The sequence below is a fragment of the Emys orbicularis genome, chromosome 5, assembly GCF_028017835.1.
Source record: "Emys orbicularis isolate rEmyOrb1 chromosome 5, rEmyOrb1.hap1, whole genome shotgun sequence".
NCBI lineage: Eukaryota > Metazoa > Chordata > Testudines > Emydidae > Emys > Emys orbicularis.
Genome location: NC_088687.1, coordinates 96,549,360 through 96,569,334, shown reverse-complemented (window position 1 = coordinate 96,569,334; position 19,975 = coordinate 96,549,360). Strand labels below are relative to the sequence as shown.

At 39.6% G+C, this 19,975-nt stretch overlaps 1 protein-coding gene across 2 annotated transcripts in view; it reads left to right on the top strand.

Moving 5' to 3' along the window:
• The window catches only part of GABRB1 (gamma-aminobutyric acid type A receptor subunit beta1), a 252,623-nt gene that overhangs the window by 149,045 nt on the left and 83,603 nt on the right, over positions 1 to 19,975 (top strand). For both annotated transcript variants that reach the window (XM_065404762.1, XM_065404761.1), the window contains exon 4: positions 2,188 to 2,408. In XM_065404762.1, coding sequence (XP_065260834.1) covers positions 2,188 to 2,408 — 221 coding nt within the window. The remainder of the gene's footprint in view (positions 1 to 2,187; positions 2,409 to 19,975) is intronic.

Below are 19,975 nucleotides of genomic sequence, written 5' to 3'. Positions count from 1 at the left end.
TAGAGAAAGAGTGCAAACACCACATCGAAGAGTTTATGGTGCCTTTCATTTCTTCAAAAATTTACAGTCCAAGTTAGGATTTGGTAGTCTGACGGGCATAAGGCCCTCTCTCAGAGTAGAGAAAATTCTCCTCTCGCAATCTGTTTGGCACAGTCTCTATAATTTTGTTACACAGTTATGGCACTGAGAAAAATGACCAGGCACTTGGAATGGGGGGAGGGAAACTTTAACAGTCCACATGCTGCAGCTGTAGTTATCTTTTAAGAACCCCATTAAGTACACAATTCTTGGGGTTTTCCACTTTAAAAAACTGACTACACTTAAAAATCAGCAGATTCAGAGGTGGGGGAAAATCAGACGGTCTTCAGAAGCCTTTTGAAACAATTTTCTTTCCACATCAAGCTGAGTAGAAGACCAAAAGCCTATGTAAATACGGTCTCCCCTGGGCCACAATCTGATAGTAAATAAAAGATAGGAATTCCCTTCATGCAGATGCTCTGGCCTGGTCTCCACAAGAAAAATCCATAGTTAAGCCAACCTAAATCCCTGTGTAGACAGTGCTAGGTCAACCGAAGAATTCTGCCATCGACCTAGCTACTGCCCCTCGGGGAGGTGCATTTCTTGCACCAATGGGAGAATCCCTCCCATCGGCATAGGTAGCATCTACACTGAAGCACTACAGGTGTGCCTCTGTAGCATTTTAAGCGTAGACAAGCCCTTAGTTTTCAGGCCCAGAAAAGTCTCAGGACCAAAGTGAATCCTACATGACTATAAATGGTGAATTGGGATTGATGGCGTTAATAAACATTGTTGGAAAAGTACCTGATCTTGTGCTTTGAGATAAAATATTTACTAAAGGGTGTAGGACAGGAGTCCCTTAATGTTACTCCCTAATGCAAGAGTGCCAAGTATTCTATTTCAGTGACTTTCAACCTTTCCAGACTACTGTACCCCTTTCAGGAGTCTGATTTGTCTTGCATACCCCCAAGTTAACCTCACTTCAAAACTACTTGCTTACAAAATCTGACACAAAAATACAAAAGTGTCTCAGCACACTATTACTGAAAAATTGCTACTTTCTCATTTTTACCATGTAATTATAAAATAAATCAATTGGGATATAAATACACCTCTACCCCAATATAACGCGACCCGATATAACATGAATTCGGATATAACGCGGTAAAGCAGCGTTCCGGGGGGGGGGGGAGGGGCTGCGCACTCTGGTGGATCAAAGCAAGTTCGATATAACGCAGTTTCACCTATAATGCGGTAAGATTTTTTGGCTCCCAAGGACAGCGTTATATCAAGGTAGAGGTGTATTGTACTTACATTTCAGTGTATAGTATAAACCAGGGATCAGCAACCTTTGGCACACGGCTCGCCAGGGTAAGCACCCTGGTGGGCCAGGCCGGTTTGTTTACCTGCCGTGTCGGCAGGTTCGGCCGATCGCAGCTCCCACTGGCCGCGGTTCGCCGCTCCAGGCCAATGGGGGCGGCGGGAAGCGGCGGCCAGCACATCCCTTGACCCGCGCCGCTTCCCACAGCCCCCATTGGCCTGGAGCGGCGAACTGTGGCCAGTGGGAGCTGCGATCGGCCGAACCTGCCGACGCGGGAGGTAAACAAACCGGCCCGGACCCCCAGGGTGCTTACCCTGGCGAGCCACGTGCCAAAGATTGCCAATCCCTGATATATAGAGCAGTATAATCAAGTCATTGTCTGTATGAAATTTTAGTTTATGCTGACTTCGCTAGTGCTTTTTATGTAGCCTGTTGTAAAACTAGACAAATATCTAGATGAGTTGATGTACCCTTTGGAAGACCTCTGCCTACCGCCATGTACCCCTGGTTGAGAACCACTACTCTATTTGATGTGGGAGGAGATACTGAGGCCTATTGCAGTTTCCAGCAACTGCAAGGATATTTCAGTTCACCAACTGTAATCAGAAGGAAGCTCAATATTAACATATACAGTTCAAGAGTCACAGATGTGGTTACTGAATAGAGATCTACGTTTGCTACAAAGTTTCAGTGATCCTTAAACTTTTGAGTGTGCTATTAATATTAATATAAATGTATTCAATAATTAAGTATTGAACTTAAATTATCAACACTAAAATTACGGATACATTAACGATTGTGCAAAATACACAACTACTAAAATATCTTTTTTCTTTTTTTGCTTCCAGGACTACACACTCACAATGTATTTCCAGCAGTCCTGGAGGGACAAAAGGCTGTCTTACTCTGGAATACCTTTGAACCTAACTTTGGACAATAGAGTAGCTGACCAGCTCTGGGTGCCAGACACATACTTCCAAAATGACAAGAAGTCATATGTTCATGGGGTTACAGTGAAAAATCGAATGATTCGACTACATCCTGACGGAACGGTCCTTTATGGCCTACGGTATGTAGTATTTTACTTTACATTTCATGTCTTTTTGGAATAATTGTACACAACACTATAGTAGCCATACAGCATGACTTAACACCAACATATTTTCCTTTATTTTGGCTTATTCTGAAAGCTTTACTCAAGATCACTGGGGCTATAGGTTGAAGTAACTAAAATATCCACCTACAGCATGGGAACCATACTTAGCCTCCAGCTATTTTCCACAACACAACAACACTACCATTTATGTATTTAACTATGACTGATGTGAAAGCCTAACGCCTCCACATCTTTTGGCTCTTCTGAGCATGTTGGTGCTGCTAAGGAATCTGGCATTACTGTGTTACTCAAGCAATGAAGAAGTATTGACTGAATGAGTTTAGAGCTGAGTATTGCTTAGTAAGGGTGCAATGATCTAAAATCAAGAGGTAGATGAAAAAGTACAAAAATTAGCTAATCCAAATATGCACTATTCCGTGCTCTCCAGTGATGGAATTTTTCATGTGTGTTTGGCTTTATCATTTAACATGGCTGGTCCAGATTTCCTGACCCATTTGCTCATCCCCACCGGAATATGCTCTTAGTGAACTATAAGCATGCATATCGACTGGAGTCATCAGTATCTTGCAAGCACTGAGAGAGGAGGTAGGTAATGGACATTTTGCCTTCACCAAGTCAAAAGAACTGGGTTTGGGAGATGTGGATGAGATCCACTCAAAAAAATCAGTAAGTAAGAGGTATGAGAGTTGTTAAAGCATACAAGGATAGTTCATCCATCCTGTGGACATGTCACAGGACATTTTCAATTATTTGTAAATATTTTCTTGGAAACCTAGATGTATTCAGGCATGAATTATTTACCATACAGCTTTTATTTTAACTTGTAACTAGCAAGGTCCATAAGTGTGTTTATTAACATAATGCTCTGAAATCAACAAATCAATAAAGACAAGTGCAAAGTACTTAATTTAGGAAGGAAAAATTCAAATGCACAACTACAAAATGGGAAATAACTGGCTAGGAGATAGTACTGCAGAAAAGGAACTGAGAGCTGTCCCAAGTGGAGGCTCTCATTCCAGTTCCTAACAGAAAAGTATCCACACTTCCCAAGATCACTAGCACAATTGGTCCCAGCTAGCACCATTGTTGGTAATTTCATTAGAAAGGCTAAGGACAGAAAGGACATGGAAATCCAACAACTTTCTGACTCCCTGAAGCAGTCAATCCAGGTCATCACGGAAGCAGGGCAATACAGGGATATTCATGATGTACCTCTTCTGTACATAGAGGACTTCAGGCTCCTGATCTGTCTTTTGGCACCTTTCTTTTCAACTAAATTAATTTAAAAGCAATTTTTTAAACCTTTAAAAGCATCTCACATGATAAAGAGTATCACTGGGGGTAAGAGAGGAAAGGGGGCTAAGCAGAAAAACACTCTGTCCTAATGTCTTAAGAGAAGTAAGGAGGAAAAATTAATCCACAGGCTTTTTTTTAACTTTTTGAGAGATGTTCAGATACTTCAGTGATAAGTGTCATAATAAAGACCTGGATGGATTAGAGTACATTAAGACGCAGCAGTACTTGGACTTCAATGGTTTTCAGTTCTTCTCCTAAGGAACTAATAATATTTCTACTACTAGGAGTTAAATTTCACAAGTACCCTCCACCTCACTCTAAATAATTGTCTTCAAGTGTAAATTCACCTCTTTCATTTGATGTCTGTTAATACGTATATTTAGTTTAATTTAAATCACTAAGTTTCTTTACAGAGATTAGGATTCCTACATGGCGAGCTCTCTGGAAGGCAACTGGTGGTAAACACAGCTCACACCATGTAGAGTTTAGTAATATCACCTTCTCTTAATTTGCAAAGAATAGGCCAAGAGACCAAAGGGTATTTAGGTGCCAGTGACACTGATTTGCAAGAACAGCAGACAGTCACAGGCATCATGCTTGTAAATAATGTTAGTAAGGTAAGAAAGACTTTACTTATTGACCCTAACTTTAGATGTTATACATGTCAGGAATTTGTTTTCTGACAGAGAACAAGGTATACCATATATTCTAAATTCTAAGTACAGTACTGCAGGAAGTTCTTAAAGCAAGCACGGGGGGGAAACAAGTCGAAGTATTTGGATATTTTTTGTTTTCATTTTGTTTTGGAACAGAAAAAAATTCAATGCTAGCCATAACTTAGACATTTAATTGCTTTCCAGTGTTTCACAGCAGATCTTTAGAACAATGTAATTTTACTCCTTTTGACCCTAGTGGCTTGTCAAAGTTCAGAGCCCTGAGGATATTCCAGGAAGGAGTAGAAATTGGTGATGGAGTCTGGTATTTTCTTTGATGCAATCTTATTTACAAGGAATGTAGAAGTCCTGTTTCTCCCAATGGAGGAGAAACCAAAGACCAAGGAATAGCTTCTTTGCTTACAGCCCAAGATTCTTTCAACCACCACAGTCGATCCAGAACCTTGCTCTAGGCTTCTCCAGGCTGCAGCTTAGCTTTCTACACTACTGGCCGGATCAAAGGGCAGCAATCGATCCAGCAGGTGTCGATTTATCGTGTCTGGTATAGATGCGATAAATCGACCGCCGATCGCTCTAGCATCGACTCCAGTACTCCACCTCAATGAGAAGCGCAAGGGGAATCGATGGGAGAACGTCTCCCATCGACACACTGCAGTGAAGACACCGTGGTAGGTAGATCTAAGTACCTCGACTTCAGCTACATTATTTATGTAGCTGAAGTTGCGTAACTTAGATTGACCTCCCCCCGTAATGTAGACCAGCCCTGAGTCTCTCTCTTGTAGGATCTGTGTCCTGCCTGTTCACACACAGACACCCTTACCCAAAAACAATCCTCAGCAAAAACCCGTCCACTCACATAGTCCAAAACTCCTGGGCAGGTTCACATAACCCTTTTGTCTTTGGGGAGAGGGAGCTTGTGATTAGCTTATACCTACAGTTATGTTAACTCAAGGGCACATTCACACCCATTAATCTCAACAAGATTTTAACTCAACCCAACATTTCACCTAGCTCATAATAGTATTATACCATATATAAATTGTGTTCACCTGAAGGAATACAACCAATTTTTGAAAATTATTTCAGGAAGAGAAGGAAGAAATCTTAAAACTATTTTGAAAGAAAAACAAAATACCATCCAAAATTTTGGATCAATGTATATTATTTAAAGATTATCCAATTATGTGAGCATTAATTCCATCTGGTCAAATATAACTTGGTTTATTATTGCCTTGCAACACCAGAAGTTCACCAGTTCTGTACACTGTATTTTATAGTCCACCATTGTAGGGGGAACATTTTTAAAGTTATGGTTAAATACAATCTAAAGTCTCAAATATGCACATCTAAAATTAAAGGGCTAGATCACGTTATTCCTTATGTTGAGATAGCACCAAAATCTATTTTACTAGGATTTGTACAGTTTCCAAGAGAGAGGGGACTTTGCCAGGAAGAAAGTTGGTTACTTGTGACAAACTTTGCCCATAGTTGTCTTACAACAGTGGAAATAATGGCAAGAGAATATAGTGAAAAGCATAATTCAGTCAACCTGAAAAACAAAGACATAATGCACAATGCATCTTGGATCCATTTGGTTCATTTTTAAAAAATATGGATAAGATAGGATTGACAAGCTACACAAATTGCTTCACAGTCCAAAACAGGGATCAATTTCTGAACATCTTAACTATGGCTTAATCTGTGCAAAATAAAACCTCAAATATCACATCAGTTCTCTGACTATATAGCCAAATACAGTAGCTTGAAAACTAATAAAATATACCTCTATACATATATACAAAGTAACATGTTTCCATTTATCAAAATCAAGCTTAAGGTATATTAGCAGGAAAAACAGATATTAAATATTTGTTGATTGATTATTTTGACCCATCATGAGTTTCCTGTCACACTCTTCAAACCGACAGCTGGGTGGATACTACAAAAACTGTATCGAGTCTATCTGGGAATACTAGGACTTCCTGATATAGAGAGATGTATTCTGTTAGTGGCAAACTGGTACTTAAATTGTGAAAGAGAGAACAACGCACCCATACGGAAATGGCTGAGAGCTTGAAGAATGTGGTTTCATTTGTTAAACAGAGCATGTGGAGAATGTGTTTCCATTTGCCTTCAGACTTCACATGTCTGCAATTCCCTTCGGTCAAACTAACTGCTGAAAATCAGCTTATCAGGTGAGTTATGCTTAGAGAATTTCTTAGAGAAAACCTTATAAAATGTTTTTTGAAAATAGGTAATGGATTTGCCTTCCTCTCTTTGTGTAAAGAACTATTCATCATTTCAGTCCTTTAAAGTCAGAATGTATGGGAACCATATGTATCTTCAGCAGTGATATTCAGATTAGCTGAACTCACTGGTGAGTGTGTGTTACAGGTCCCACTCTGTGCCTCATTCAAAGAGGAGATGAGTCTGTCACTGTCCCAGCTAAGTACTTTTAGCTCTTTAGCCCAAGCTGTGGCAGCGCATGCTTTTAGCTCTGGAGGTCCCTGGTTAAATCACCAGTGTGCCAGCCAAGATGGGGACCACCACATAGTTATATCTGCATATACACTAATCAGTCATGAGCTCACCTAGTTAAATAATAATAATTGATCATTTGTATTCTAATAGTGCCTAGAGATCCCAATAAAACTCAGCTTCCCATTGCTCTGGGCAACTAACTGTAGAAACAGATAGTTATGGACAATCCCTGCTCCCAGATGCTTACAGTCTAAAGCCCCATTCCTGCAAGTCATGGTGTGCAGGAAAACCCTTCTGCCCACATCAGAACAGATTTAAGACAAGATACAACAAGTGAAGGTGACAAACTGACAGAGGAATGGCTACAGGAACATGTTTCATAGGTGGAGTAATTTTTTGAGGAGATAAAACAAGCAAAATTAAATGATATCAGTAACTCCTAGTGGCCACTTTTCTTGATGATAATAGTTCTGTTATGGCCATTCATCCTACATTGTTCATAGATCATATGAATGAGGATTTCATATGAAAGGGCATGCACTGAATGACATACAGTAAATACCTCATAAAAGAGAGAAAAGAAGAATGAAGAATGGGAGAGAAAGGCTGCTAACAGAGAAGTGATTCTTCCATGAGAATACAGCAGAGTCTCCAAAGTTAGTCTCCTGGGTAAAAACCAAGCATTGCAATATATTAGTGAGCATTTAGCAGCTGCTGCACAGTAGATGAGTGTAAATAGACTGTCATCAAGCCTCTCAGAGAGATGCAATGACCTGCAAGTTTCACTTTCATTACTGAAAATGAAACATCAGCCAGGTATTGCTTGAACAAGACAACCCTAATTATGCTGCAAACAAGATTTGAATTCCCTACAAATCATTAGTTCTCTCAGACGGGTCCTTAAACTGTATCTATAAAATGATTTTAATGCTTCATTTCCCCCAGGCCTTCTATTCCCATTTTCAGTCCAGAGTCAAACATTTATTTTCAGACTCAGATATGAAAGATTGCTGGCACTTCTTAAATGAGAAGTTGGAATACTCAAAGTTCTAAATAACATTTTGTCTGTATCTCAGAGGTAGGCAGTTTGGAATTAATACAATGTACAGTTTAAACAGGGGCAAAGAAAAACAAAGCAAGATTAATAATTCAGTTACCCATGAATAAACAATATAAATATAAACAGAATACATTAATATGGCATTAGATTATCTTTCTGAAACTCTACTGCTTCACTACGTGTTTATTACATAGTAGTAGTACTGTTATTTGACATAACTCTACCAGAAGGCCCCTGAGCCATTATTTTACAACATTCAACTGCAATAATAGAGTTGGTTCAAGACAGACACGTACGGGCACTTAGCTACTCAAGTCCAGTGTTGAATATTTCTGAACTCCCCAACTCACTGACTTACTATTATCTATCTCCCGGTGCAACTACTACTTCTGGAAATGATTAGCCATAATGAGGTGTAACACACTGGTAACAGTATTTAAATAACTGCTCCATCTAAAGTCACAATCCTGGAAACACTTATGCATGTGCTTAATTTTAATACCATTGATTTCAACTGAAAACATGTCAGATGTTTTGACCAAATATTTTTATGCATATGCAATATCTATGCCCTTATATGTGTATAAAATATTTACATACATCTAGATATATTTATTCTTACATTTTTATTGAATACAGCAGTTAGTGTCTTACTAGGTTCATATCTTATAGCAATATTTCTAACTTATTTCTTATGTTGTACTTTATTGTCCAATATTCTTGCTATAAGTTAGTAACAGACCCAGTTTATATTTCAGGCCTCTGTATTTTTCCTTTTTTGGTGAACATTAACATTTTTCAGGATTTTTTTTTTTTAAAGCAGCAATTCAGGTAAAATTAAACAATCCTTTTGGGCACTATGTCTAAAATTAGTTTTTCTTTTGATTGTTCAAAACTCAGATTCCTGAAATCACAAATGTTTACTTTCACACTCTCATATGTAAGTTCCTGTAGGACCCAGGAGAGCAACTCTGTAGTTAACTATACTTTTAAGGGTTTTTTGTTAACTAGTGGTGGTGTGTTTCATACAACTTCCTACACAGTATCAAAATGAAAACTTTCATGTAAAAGATCCTATTTTCAGTAGCCCTCTCACCCCTTTCTTTGAACTCTTTGCAACATTTCAATATTATCACCTGACATCACATGCTGTTCACCATTCTTTCACCATTATAACCAGATCCAGTTCTTTACAGTGAAGTACTTAGTTTTGGACTATGCTACAATCTGTGGATATGTGAACCAATTCAGATCACAAAAGGAAAATAGGCTCAAGCCTCTGACCAAAATGAACCTGGTTTGTGTAGAGGTGTGTGTGTGTGTGTGTGTGTGAGTGAGTGAGAGTGTGAGTATGAGTGTGAGTGTGAGAGAGAGAGAGAGAGAGGAGACAGACACACGCAAATCAGGTTCAAATGAAGTCACACACACACTCACACACACACACACACACACCTCAGTACTTCCTGGGAGCAAATACTCCCAACTATTACTAGTTTTTCCATCTGGTCCACCTCTGGAAGTACCAGCAATATCATTACTCTAATTTGCGAGATTTACAGAGCAAATATATTTGGATATATGTATCTAAAGTGAACCTCAAATATTTTTAGTGTTGCCTATTACAACAACAACTTTCACTGATAAACAAGAACAGAATTTTGTCCAGTGTATTTTAAGAATTAACACACTGCACGTACCTCAGAAGTGTCAGCTTCTGTTTAAAAGTTCATTTTAATTTCAGAAGTGCAAGGCAATTATTACTGAAACTGCATGATCACACTCTAGCAGTGTTTTCTGTTTTCTTAGGTCCTGATCTAACTTGCATTGATATCAGTGGGAGTCTTTCAATTGACGTCAATACAATTGGACTGGGCACAGTTTAAGACAGATGCAAGAGGCTGGCTCAGATCAGTCACAATTTTTTAGTGTTTGCTTTTAGCCATCCCATGTTATTATTTATTATTTGTATTGTAATAACACACAATACAATTGTGCTAGGCACCGTACAACATAAATGAAAAAGACGGTCCCTGCCCCAGAATGTTCACAATCCTATAGCTTGTTATTTATGTAGGGGCCATGTAGCATAAATGTTCTGGCAGAGAAGTTTTCTATCCACACAGTGCATATGACATGTCTGTAGTGTGCACATTGCTGGAATTCTAAGCAGATCAGTAATCAGTTGTAACGCTGACACGGATTTAAAAGTTTTCAATGTGTACATTATGGTCGCATTTTCAAACGGCCTCCCTTAACTGCACCAACAAAATTTGCAGATATCGGTTTTTGCATACAAAGGTTTAAATTGTGCAACAATTCTCATTGTGCTATCCACCTATTCACACAAATGCCACTGAAGTCAGACTAGCACAACCTAGCCAAAATGAGTAGTGGTACAGGCAAGGTAGTTTTTGAACTCACAGTTCCCTATTTTGTGAGTGCGGGTGCTGTTTTTTTAAAAACATGAAAATAGTTTTGCCAGCAAATATAACAGGCATATTCACAGAATCTAGTTTTGCCAGCAAATACTATAACCATATTCACAGAATCTTAGAAACGTAGAACTGACAGGATGAAGTATGCCTATGCCATGCCTCACAGTTGTCTGTTTAACCTATTCTTAAACACAGGGATTCTATAGACACCTTGGATAACCTGTTCCAGTGTTTAACTGTCCTTGTAGTTAGAAAGTTTTTCCTAATATCAAACCTGAATTTCCCTTGCTGCAAATTAAGCCAATTATTGCTTGTCCTACCCTGGGTGGACACGGAAGGCAATGGATCACCATCCTCTTTAGAACAACCTTTTACATAGTTGAAATCTGTTATATCCCCCATTTGATCTTCTCTAAACTAAACGTGCCCATTTCTTTCAACCTTTCCTCATGGGTCAGGTTTTCTAAACCTCTTATTTTTGTTGCTCTCCTCTGGACTTTCTCCAATTTGTTTACACAATTCTTAAAGTATGGTGCCCAGGACTGGATACAAAACTCCAGCTGAGGCCTCACTCGTGCAGAGTAGAGAGGAACCATTAGCTCCCGTGTCTTACTTATGACACTTCTGTTAATATATTCCAGAATTATGCTCGTATTTTTCACAACAGCAAAATTGCTGACTCGTATTCAATTTGCAATCCACCATAACAACCCCCAGATCCTTTTCTGCAGTACCGCTGCCTAGACAGTTATTCCCCACTTTGCATTTCATAGCCAATTTTCAAACAGCACTGTCTCTGACTGGCTCATTCTACTTTAGTAACACACCTGTCAGCAACATTAAAGAATTCTAATAATCCACAGCACAAGTCTTTTAGTGCAGCGGAACTTCATAGCGTTGTGTGGATTTCACCCCTCGCCCCTCCCCCCCCAACGTCTGTAAGGGACTGAGGATGTTGAGCCTTTGCTGAGGGTAGGCCATCGTAGCAATGTAGGGAGTCTGCTATTGCTAATATTCAAGCATTACATATTTCCTTTTGTACTACCATATAATTCTATTCAAAAGAGACTGTAGTTTAAAAAAAGGTAAAAATAATATATAAAAAGCTACTTTACTTCACTCTGTAGAAAAACACAGGGCAACATGCTGTGCATTGTTTTATGAGGTGATAAAGTAGCTTTGAAAATGAGCCAACTAGCTATCTCTCATCTTCCATATATCAGTGCCAACAGATATAGTGGTAGCAAGCAGCTTAACATAATTAAGAATCATGTTGCGCCACAGCATCCAAGGAGGAGCAAGAAATTATAGTCGAAACAGGAAAGATTTACATTCTTCCATTTAGTATGCTCATGTTGTACAATTATCTGTTTGGGGGGGGGCCCCTAAAAGTTGGTTTCAGGCTTCCTTTATTTTGCGAACCTATAAATGTAAGATTGATTTATATTTTTAAAGCTGTTCCTAGGGCTGAATATTTGCCACTATGATTTTTCCTACAGCTCACAGGTTATTAATGGTCCCTATTACAGTGCTACCTTTTGGAGCCCATGAATCAGGTGATTGGTCTGCCCCCCAATTTATGGTTCAGGAGGTGGGCTTTCCCATTCAAAGTCGTGGGTGCCATATAGGCTGCTGCAGGTGGAATTAGAGTTGCTGCAAGCTTTGTCCCAGCTGGCTGCTTTTAAATGAGCCAATTTGTGTGCTGAGCAGCCAGTATGGCCCCTGATTACAAGAGGTCCAGGCTAATGAGGGTCTAAGGTACATTGCAAGGTCCATTTGTTGTCCATAACTGCAAGGAAGTGGGAAAACTGTGGAGGGAGAGTTTAAATATGTTCCAGCTGGTTGGTGTCAGAGCTCTCAGCTGCACTAGTATTAAAGGCTGTGCATGCTACCCCAGACATAGGTGGTGTCCCGCAGGACAGGGGCCAACGGCTGACTAGTGGGGAAAGGAGAAGATGTCTCTCTTGTAGCTCTGGACCCTCTCCACTCTTCTCCCCTACTCCTGTGAGGCTTGTGAGGGATAGCTGCCCATGTGTCAACAGGAGCATTCAGAGAGGGGAGGGTTGAACAAGATGAAGTTGGTGGGCCAACACATTCACAACAGGGAAGAGAGCACAGGAAGCAGATCCAGCCTTGAGCTACTGGGCTCTTTCTGTTCCCTCCCTCTGCCTTCCCTTCCCATCCATGGGCCCTCACTCACATTGCTTGTTCCCTCCTCACCTCTCTCCTATCGAGAGTCTGTCATCTCCTCTTCGGCAGCCCCAGGGCTCACTGGCCTCTCTGTGCTTCTGGGAGAGAAGGGAAAAGGAGATCAGCAGTTGCAGCAGTCCTAAAGGTGGGGGTGGGGGAAGAAGAGGGTGGCAACACTGTAATTAGTTGGGTGGTTGTGACCCTGGAACCTCTGGCAGAGACCACAAGGGGGACAGAGTTTTATAGGGATCCCCTGGGTCGGGTATATACATATTAGTTCACAAAAGGGTGGCGTGTAAGATCGCTACTGAGAAGCAGTACCCTGCTGGTCATCATAATCATCGTGAAATGTATGTACGGATAATATTTAAGAAGTTAACCATCTATCCTGAAAAGTATGTTCTTCAGGGAAGGCAGGTCACCAGGAAGTGACATTCCTTGAACAGGTTCCTTTCAGACACGGGATAACAGACACTTCTCTCTGTCTGCTCATTGTGTATTGCCCGCTTCACATTGGTGGTCTATTTGAATACTGAGCCTGATGCTAATCAAAAGATTGACAAGAGAGGCAAGCCACAGGAAAAAAACAAACAGCCGAGGATATTTATGAAGAAGAACAAAGGACTGTCCTAATATATCTAAGGGTATCAAGAGACCCCTTGTGTCCTTCACCTAGGAGACATGCTAACAACATGTGCTGTCTCATGAAAAAGACATATCAGCCTGGCTGGAAAGCACTGGTGAGCAGTGTCTTATTAATTCTGTTCTCTAGAATGCTTGTTATGATTTTATGTAACATGTAACCCTTTGTTTCCAATACTTCTACTTGTAATCACTGGAATCTCTATACTTTGTTAAATTAACTTTTACTTGTTTACACTATAAACGTATCTAAGTGCTGTGTGTCAAGCTCAGAGGTGATCTTAGGTGTAACTGGTAAGCTGGGGTGTACTGCTTCTTTGGAAGCAGTGAATCTGTGAACACAGTGAGCAACCAGTGGATTGGGTGCGCCATGCTCCAGGGAGACAATCGGAGGTTGGAGTGTGCTAATCACTAACCCGCAGAGAGAGAGCAGGGCTTGTGCAGGCCTAGCAAGGAGTTCTTCTGTTGCCAGTGGCTCCATGGCCAATGGAGCTGGGGAACTGACCCCCGGAGAGACCAGGCTCTCACTCTCAGGGAAAGTGATAGCAAGGTGCCTCACATCCCTGGATGCCCTAGGGAAGTGTCACAGGGGTTGGCAGCTGGTATTAGTCTATGGAGTGAAAGCAGCCAGCCCTAACTGGATCTGTGTATGGGGCAATATGAATTGTACCACAGGTTGCATTGAGGGGCTTAATTGTATGGGGTGTCTGCACCTAACCCTGCACTGAGGCCCTATAAGAAGCCCAGCCCCTCCCCACAGCAGCCTGGGCAAGGATTCCTCCTCCAAACTAGTCAAAACATGGACCACCTGGCATTTGATTGTGCATTGCAATATACAAAAACTATAAAACCCATTTTTCAGGATGTTCATTTTACTATTTTTAGTAGGCCACCCCCCGACCCACACACACACACACCAGTTAACCTGTTACAAATTGTAAAGCTGGTTTACCTAATGCAGACCGTGTGAAAAACTAGTTTTCCTAATTTAAAAAGTTAGAGTCTGTCACTTAGTGCATGATGTGCAACAGAATACAGGTGTTGTGCTTTTCATTTCAGTGGCTTCTCTCACACTGGCAGGTTTGCAGATTGAGAGGTATGGTTGTTCATATGCTGACTAAAGATAGAAGGGGGATAATAGGAGTGGTCTATTTTATAGTTGTATATGTTTGGAATTGTGCAGGGAGCACCTAGCTCAAGAGATAGGTGCTCTTTTTTCGTGGCTGTGTGTACAAATCTAAACAAACAGCAGCAGTTTTACTGACAGCAAGGGACTCCTGCATTCCAATACCAGTGCTCTCACTGCCTCAAACCAGTTAAGCCTACTTGTTCAATAGTGTGGGTGCCTCATTGTTTGGGTCTTGGTTTCAAAATTGAGGATCCCAAAATGGAGGCACCCAGAAATAGTGCCCTCTTTTGAAAATTGTCCTTAATCTTTCCGTCTGTTCCCTCCCTATAAAATGGAGATGATACATGCTTACTGTCATGCTGTCTGGAGTGGCTGATGACCGTGAGTGCCTACCTCAGGGCAAACACCCCAAACTGGTGGTGTGTTCTATAATTAGATTTCACCAATCCAGGGACAAACATTAACTCCTGGATCGCTATACCAGGCTTGCCATGGAGTCACAGACAGTCCCCTCAGACTCTCCAGTTTATCTTACAGACAAACTGGACTTTGTGATAAAAAGGTCACTTATACCAAAAATCACATCATATCAGGTTGCTCCCAGTCTCAAGAGACCAGTCACTTACCCCAGATCAATTGGTTCTCTAGATCTTATGCCAAAGACAACACTGGTAGCCAATTCTATAGTAAATTAACTGAAGGTTTATTAGCTAGGAAAAGAAAATGAGTTATTGAGAGGTTAAAGCAGATAAAATATATGCACAGATGAGTCATAGTTTGTGATTCCAAATGTTGTCAGCAATGTAATAAACTGCCAGTTTCTCCGAAATCTTTTTAGGGTACCCAGATTGTCTCTGGGGATCTCCCATGTTGGCTTTTCCTTTGATGACAGAGAGTGAGGAATGCATTTACAGTCTTTGACCTCTGATCAGCACACACAATGGCCACTTGCTTTGAAATTAGCACTTTTCTGTTATTCTTCATTTGCATTCCACAAAACCTCTTCCTGTTTGATGGGTTATTTAGTTACAGGGTATACACAAGGTAAATGTTTGCTGTTACACCATAACTGGATACAGATAAGAGAAAACAATGCAACTAACATGTTATTCATTTTCATAAAGTTTAAACACCAAGTACACTCTTATACATTTAACAATTACTTTGATCTATACTAATACAGAAGTGAATTGACCAGGGGCTTTGGCATGAGCTGGCACATGGTCCACCTGCATCACACTTACCTCACAGGCTGATGATCAGTTAGTTAATTGTTGGGAAGTGTTACTGTATAAGTGCTAAAATTCTGCAGAATGCACACAGCACGCCAATGGCTGGGGCATACTTGTTCTAAGACCCACGTTTTTTTCTGAGAATTGTCCCTGAGGAAGAGCCCCAAATCATTTCCATAATCCTAAAACAAATCCTAGTCTTATTATAGTGGACATCAATTGGTTACATTTGCTGAAAGGTGGGCCTGGAATAATGTTTCTCAGGCTTACATAAAAATACGAAGGCAAGTTCTGATTAACAGGTTTTGAGAAAGTTAATTTGATGAACTACTTCTATCTGTTCTCATACTGTTCATTGAAAGTGCCTGGACCCTTCACCATCACTTTGGAAATTCTGCTAGTTCTCTTCAGATTACAAATTCAGAATCAAATTAAATTACATTTAGTCTCTAATTAAAAATATGTGATGTTGGATAGTTAGTACCCCAGTAAACTAAACCAAAAATTGGAAAAGGCACAGCATGAATGCTATTGCATGACAATGACTGCAGAAACAATTGGAAATTATGCAAAGTTCACTGCCTTCTTTCTACGGCTCCATTCATCAACATTTTACTATTCCAATATATAAGTGGGCACTGGTAACAAAATTACTATACATATTGCTTTGTGATATACCTACTATGATTACCTGGAGTTATCTGACATGTTTATTATTTTGTAATTAGAGATGGAGCTGGTAGCTGCACAAGCAACCTCAATTCTGGCATTTCCTAATTTTTTATAAGTGCTTGACTTTGCAACCTTAACATTTTCTTTTAATGCCATTTTGTATGTAATATCAATTGAGAACATGAAAGTTACCTCACTACCACTGCACATAACTTTTCATAAAGTAAGGTAAATCGGACATAATGTATTCATAAATACAGCTTTATAGTTTAAAGGCCGTCGTTTGGTGAAGAGGGAAGGGAACACTCTTGAGTGAAATATAACTGCAGGGGATTACAAATGAAAAAAATATATCCACTAACTGCAGAAGTTGAGGCTAAAATCTAGTTTTTAAGACTCATAGGGGTGTGCAGCATAATGTGGATCTTTACTACTGAATGCAAAATAGAGAAAACCAATAACTCTTCATGGGATACCATTTCCAAATCAAAATATCACTCCCTTGTGCTCCCACAATTCCAAGGCTATTCTCTGAGTCAAACACAGGACAGACACATGGGGAGCTTACAAAGTAAAGTGGTAGATCATAAATAGCATAAATCTAAACATGAGGAGGAAACTGAAAACAACCCCCCCCCCCGGACTTTAAAACTTTCAGTGTATGAGAGTCTGGACCTGAATTTCATTTACACTAAGATCCTTTTATACCTCTTTGGAAGTATAATTAAGGCCTTGGTGTAAATGACAATAAGTCCCTCCATCTTACTTCGTAACAGTGGCCTCATAATCGGGAGCAGGCCTGCTTTTAAGACATTTCCCTGAGAAAAGTAATGGACTCTACACACCAAAAATTTGACAGTGTGCAGCACCCACTTGCCTTTGCTGAAAGCATGATGGCAGCCATATCAATAAAGGTTACACAACAGTGCAGCAGAACACAGGACAGTAAGGAAAGCAAAATGGAAGAACATGATACAGACAGGATAGATAAAGAACGTCCCTATGTATGAAAGGTTCTCGCCCTGGACTGAAGTAAAATGTTTGGAATCTATATCAGGGCTAAAGGTGTTATGAACCTACGAGTCCAAAAGGGTGGGAAGGTGATGATAGTGGCCAGCTCTTGTTTTAATTGTTAATGGAGTAGCTTTCAGATTTTCCAGAATCAAATGGGAAGAAAGGCTCATATAGGAGCCTAATTCAGCAATGCCTGTACCCAATGAATAATATTTATTCACAGGAATAATCCTACTGATTTCACAGAAAATGAACACAGAGGGCAGGAGCAAAGCCGAAATAAAAATTCACTTTTAAATTCCTGTGAATGTTCAGAAAGAACATTTGGGGGCTTTTTGTCCAGATTTACTAATGCCTTGCCTCAAAAATACTTCCCTGCCCCCTCAAAGGAAGCAACAACATTGTGTGTTTTCCTGAAGTGGTTCGTGTCTTAACATTGTGTTAAGAAATTTCATCACAGAACAGTGCCAGGCCCAGTCATTCTTTGAGGCCATTTTGGAATCAGTGATTTCCAGACTAAAATCTTATTGTCCCATTCCAACCAAAACGTAGTGCAATGCAGCAAAACTTTGGGGCAGAATACATTTTAAAAATACAATATTTTACAGAATACAGAGCTAAGAGAGAATCACATATAGGTCCCAATCTGAAAACGCCTTTACACACACACACTTACACTTATAAATACGTTTAGTCTCTAGTCCCCTGGCAATCAATTTTAAGAACACAACTGGTCTACCTGAAGTCAACTGGACTAGTCATGTGCTTAAAGTTAATCATGTGTTTTAGGTGCTCTGCTGGACTGAGACCATAATGCTAAACACCTTGTAGAATCAAGCCTTAAGTATTTTGCAGAACAAAAGCCATAAGGCCAAATACAAAGTCCACTAAAATTAGTCATGGTCTCCAACAGGTTTTGGATCAAGCCCATAATCCTTATAACTGAAGTAGTTCATTGCCTAATGACCCAATTATTAACAATTTTAAATCCACCACAAGAACAATGAAATCATACAAAACAAGACTAAGAACAAAAAAAAAAGGGGGATGAAAATGGAAGTTATATCGCAGAAGTTATTTTTATGGTGAAGACATCTTACAAAAGAGAATTACATATTTTCATACAGGATAGGTACATTAATTCTTTATTCATCAATATAATTTGGAAATGGTTTCCACAGATTTTCAAGTAGATCTCCCCCATCCTATACTTTATAAATTGTTCTCTAGAGAAGCAATCTGAGCCAGGTTAGTCATCCATTTCACCTCTACTAGAGAAATTGTCTATCCAATTATTTGAAATTATTCTCTTTCTCACTATTAATCCAATCTGCATCAAGGTTGCCTTTCTTGATTTGATATTCTTCAGACCTGCAGAATCTTTTGGAAATGCATTGACATTTGGTATGCAGAGTAATTGTAGCCGAGTCAGTCCCAGCATATTACATAGGTAAGGTGGGTGAGGTAATATATTTTATTGGACTAACTTCTGTTGGTGAGAGAGAGAGACAAGCTTTCGAGCTACACAGAGCTCTTCTTCAGCTCAGACCCAAAGAACTACTCTGTATAGCTCAAAAGCTTGTCAGGCTCTTGATATTTGGCAGGCATTTATATTAAAGCACACTTAAGGAACTGTATAAATACTGTATTTCGATAACCCCTAAATTTGTCACACCATTTCTATAGTAACAAAAGTAATTCTTCATGACAATGACTTGGTTTAAAAATTGTAGAGCATCTTTGATCCAGAAGAATCATAAAGCACTTTATAAACCTTTTCTTTAAGCACCTCTTCAGCTAATACTGAAACGCAGCCACCATGGATACCAGACTACAATATCTTTATTTCAAGTGATAGTGGCTACGTGGAGAGCTGAAAGGCCCCACATCCTGACATTTTAAGTTGATTTTAACTAATTGTAACAGCTCAAATTTCTCATGTCAGATTGCAAAAGTGGATTACAGGGATATATAATAAAAAGGAAAATAAAAATATGATCAGGACTTCTTAGAGGGGCTCTGCATGGTCAGTTGCTCACACCAACACACAGCAGTATAAGTTTCAGCTTCATGTTACATGAGTTAGCTGTTTACATTTGCCTAATTTTGTATGATTTGGATTTCACTATGTATATGGTATAAGAATAAAGATACTGCTCTTATTAGGATTGATTCACTACTTATTCCTCAAGCATGTCCCCTGCTCCAGAATAGTTGATTTTAATCAAAGTTCTTGCAGTTATTTAGGGTCTCACTGAAAACAGATTGGGAACTAATGCCAGATTGCAGCATGTAACTATAATAAGCTTCCTGTGTGATTATATCCTTTATGGTGTTTAAAGAACAAAAACAGCTCTTAACATTAACTTAGTTCTGCTGTGTATAATCAAGACGTTATTCTGATTAGTATACTGTATATTGGCATTTGATATATGCAACATAACATGGTTTTTCTTGACTCAAATCTCATTTAAAAGTAGTTTGAGAAAAGCAAATCTATTTCATTTATACAAATCAAGATACAGGGGCAGTAACTAAAGGTGTACTTAGCTTTGGGTTTCCAAATTGCATGTAAATAATACCTGGCATAGCGATGACAACACTAATATATCAAGAGAATATATCCTTTTGGCAATAAGGATGCTCAGAAACTGAGCCAGATTCTGATTTCACATACACTGATGCAAATTTTGT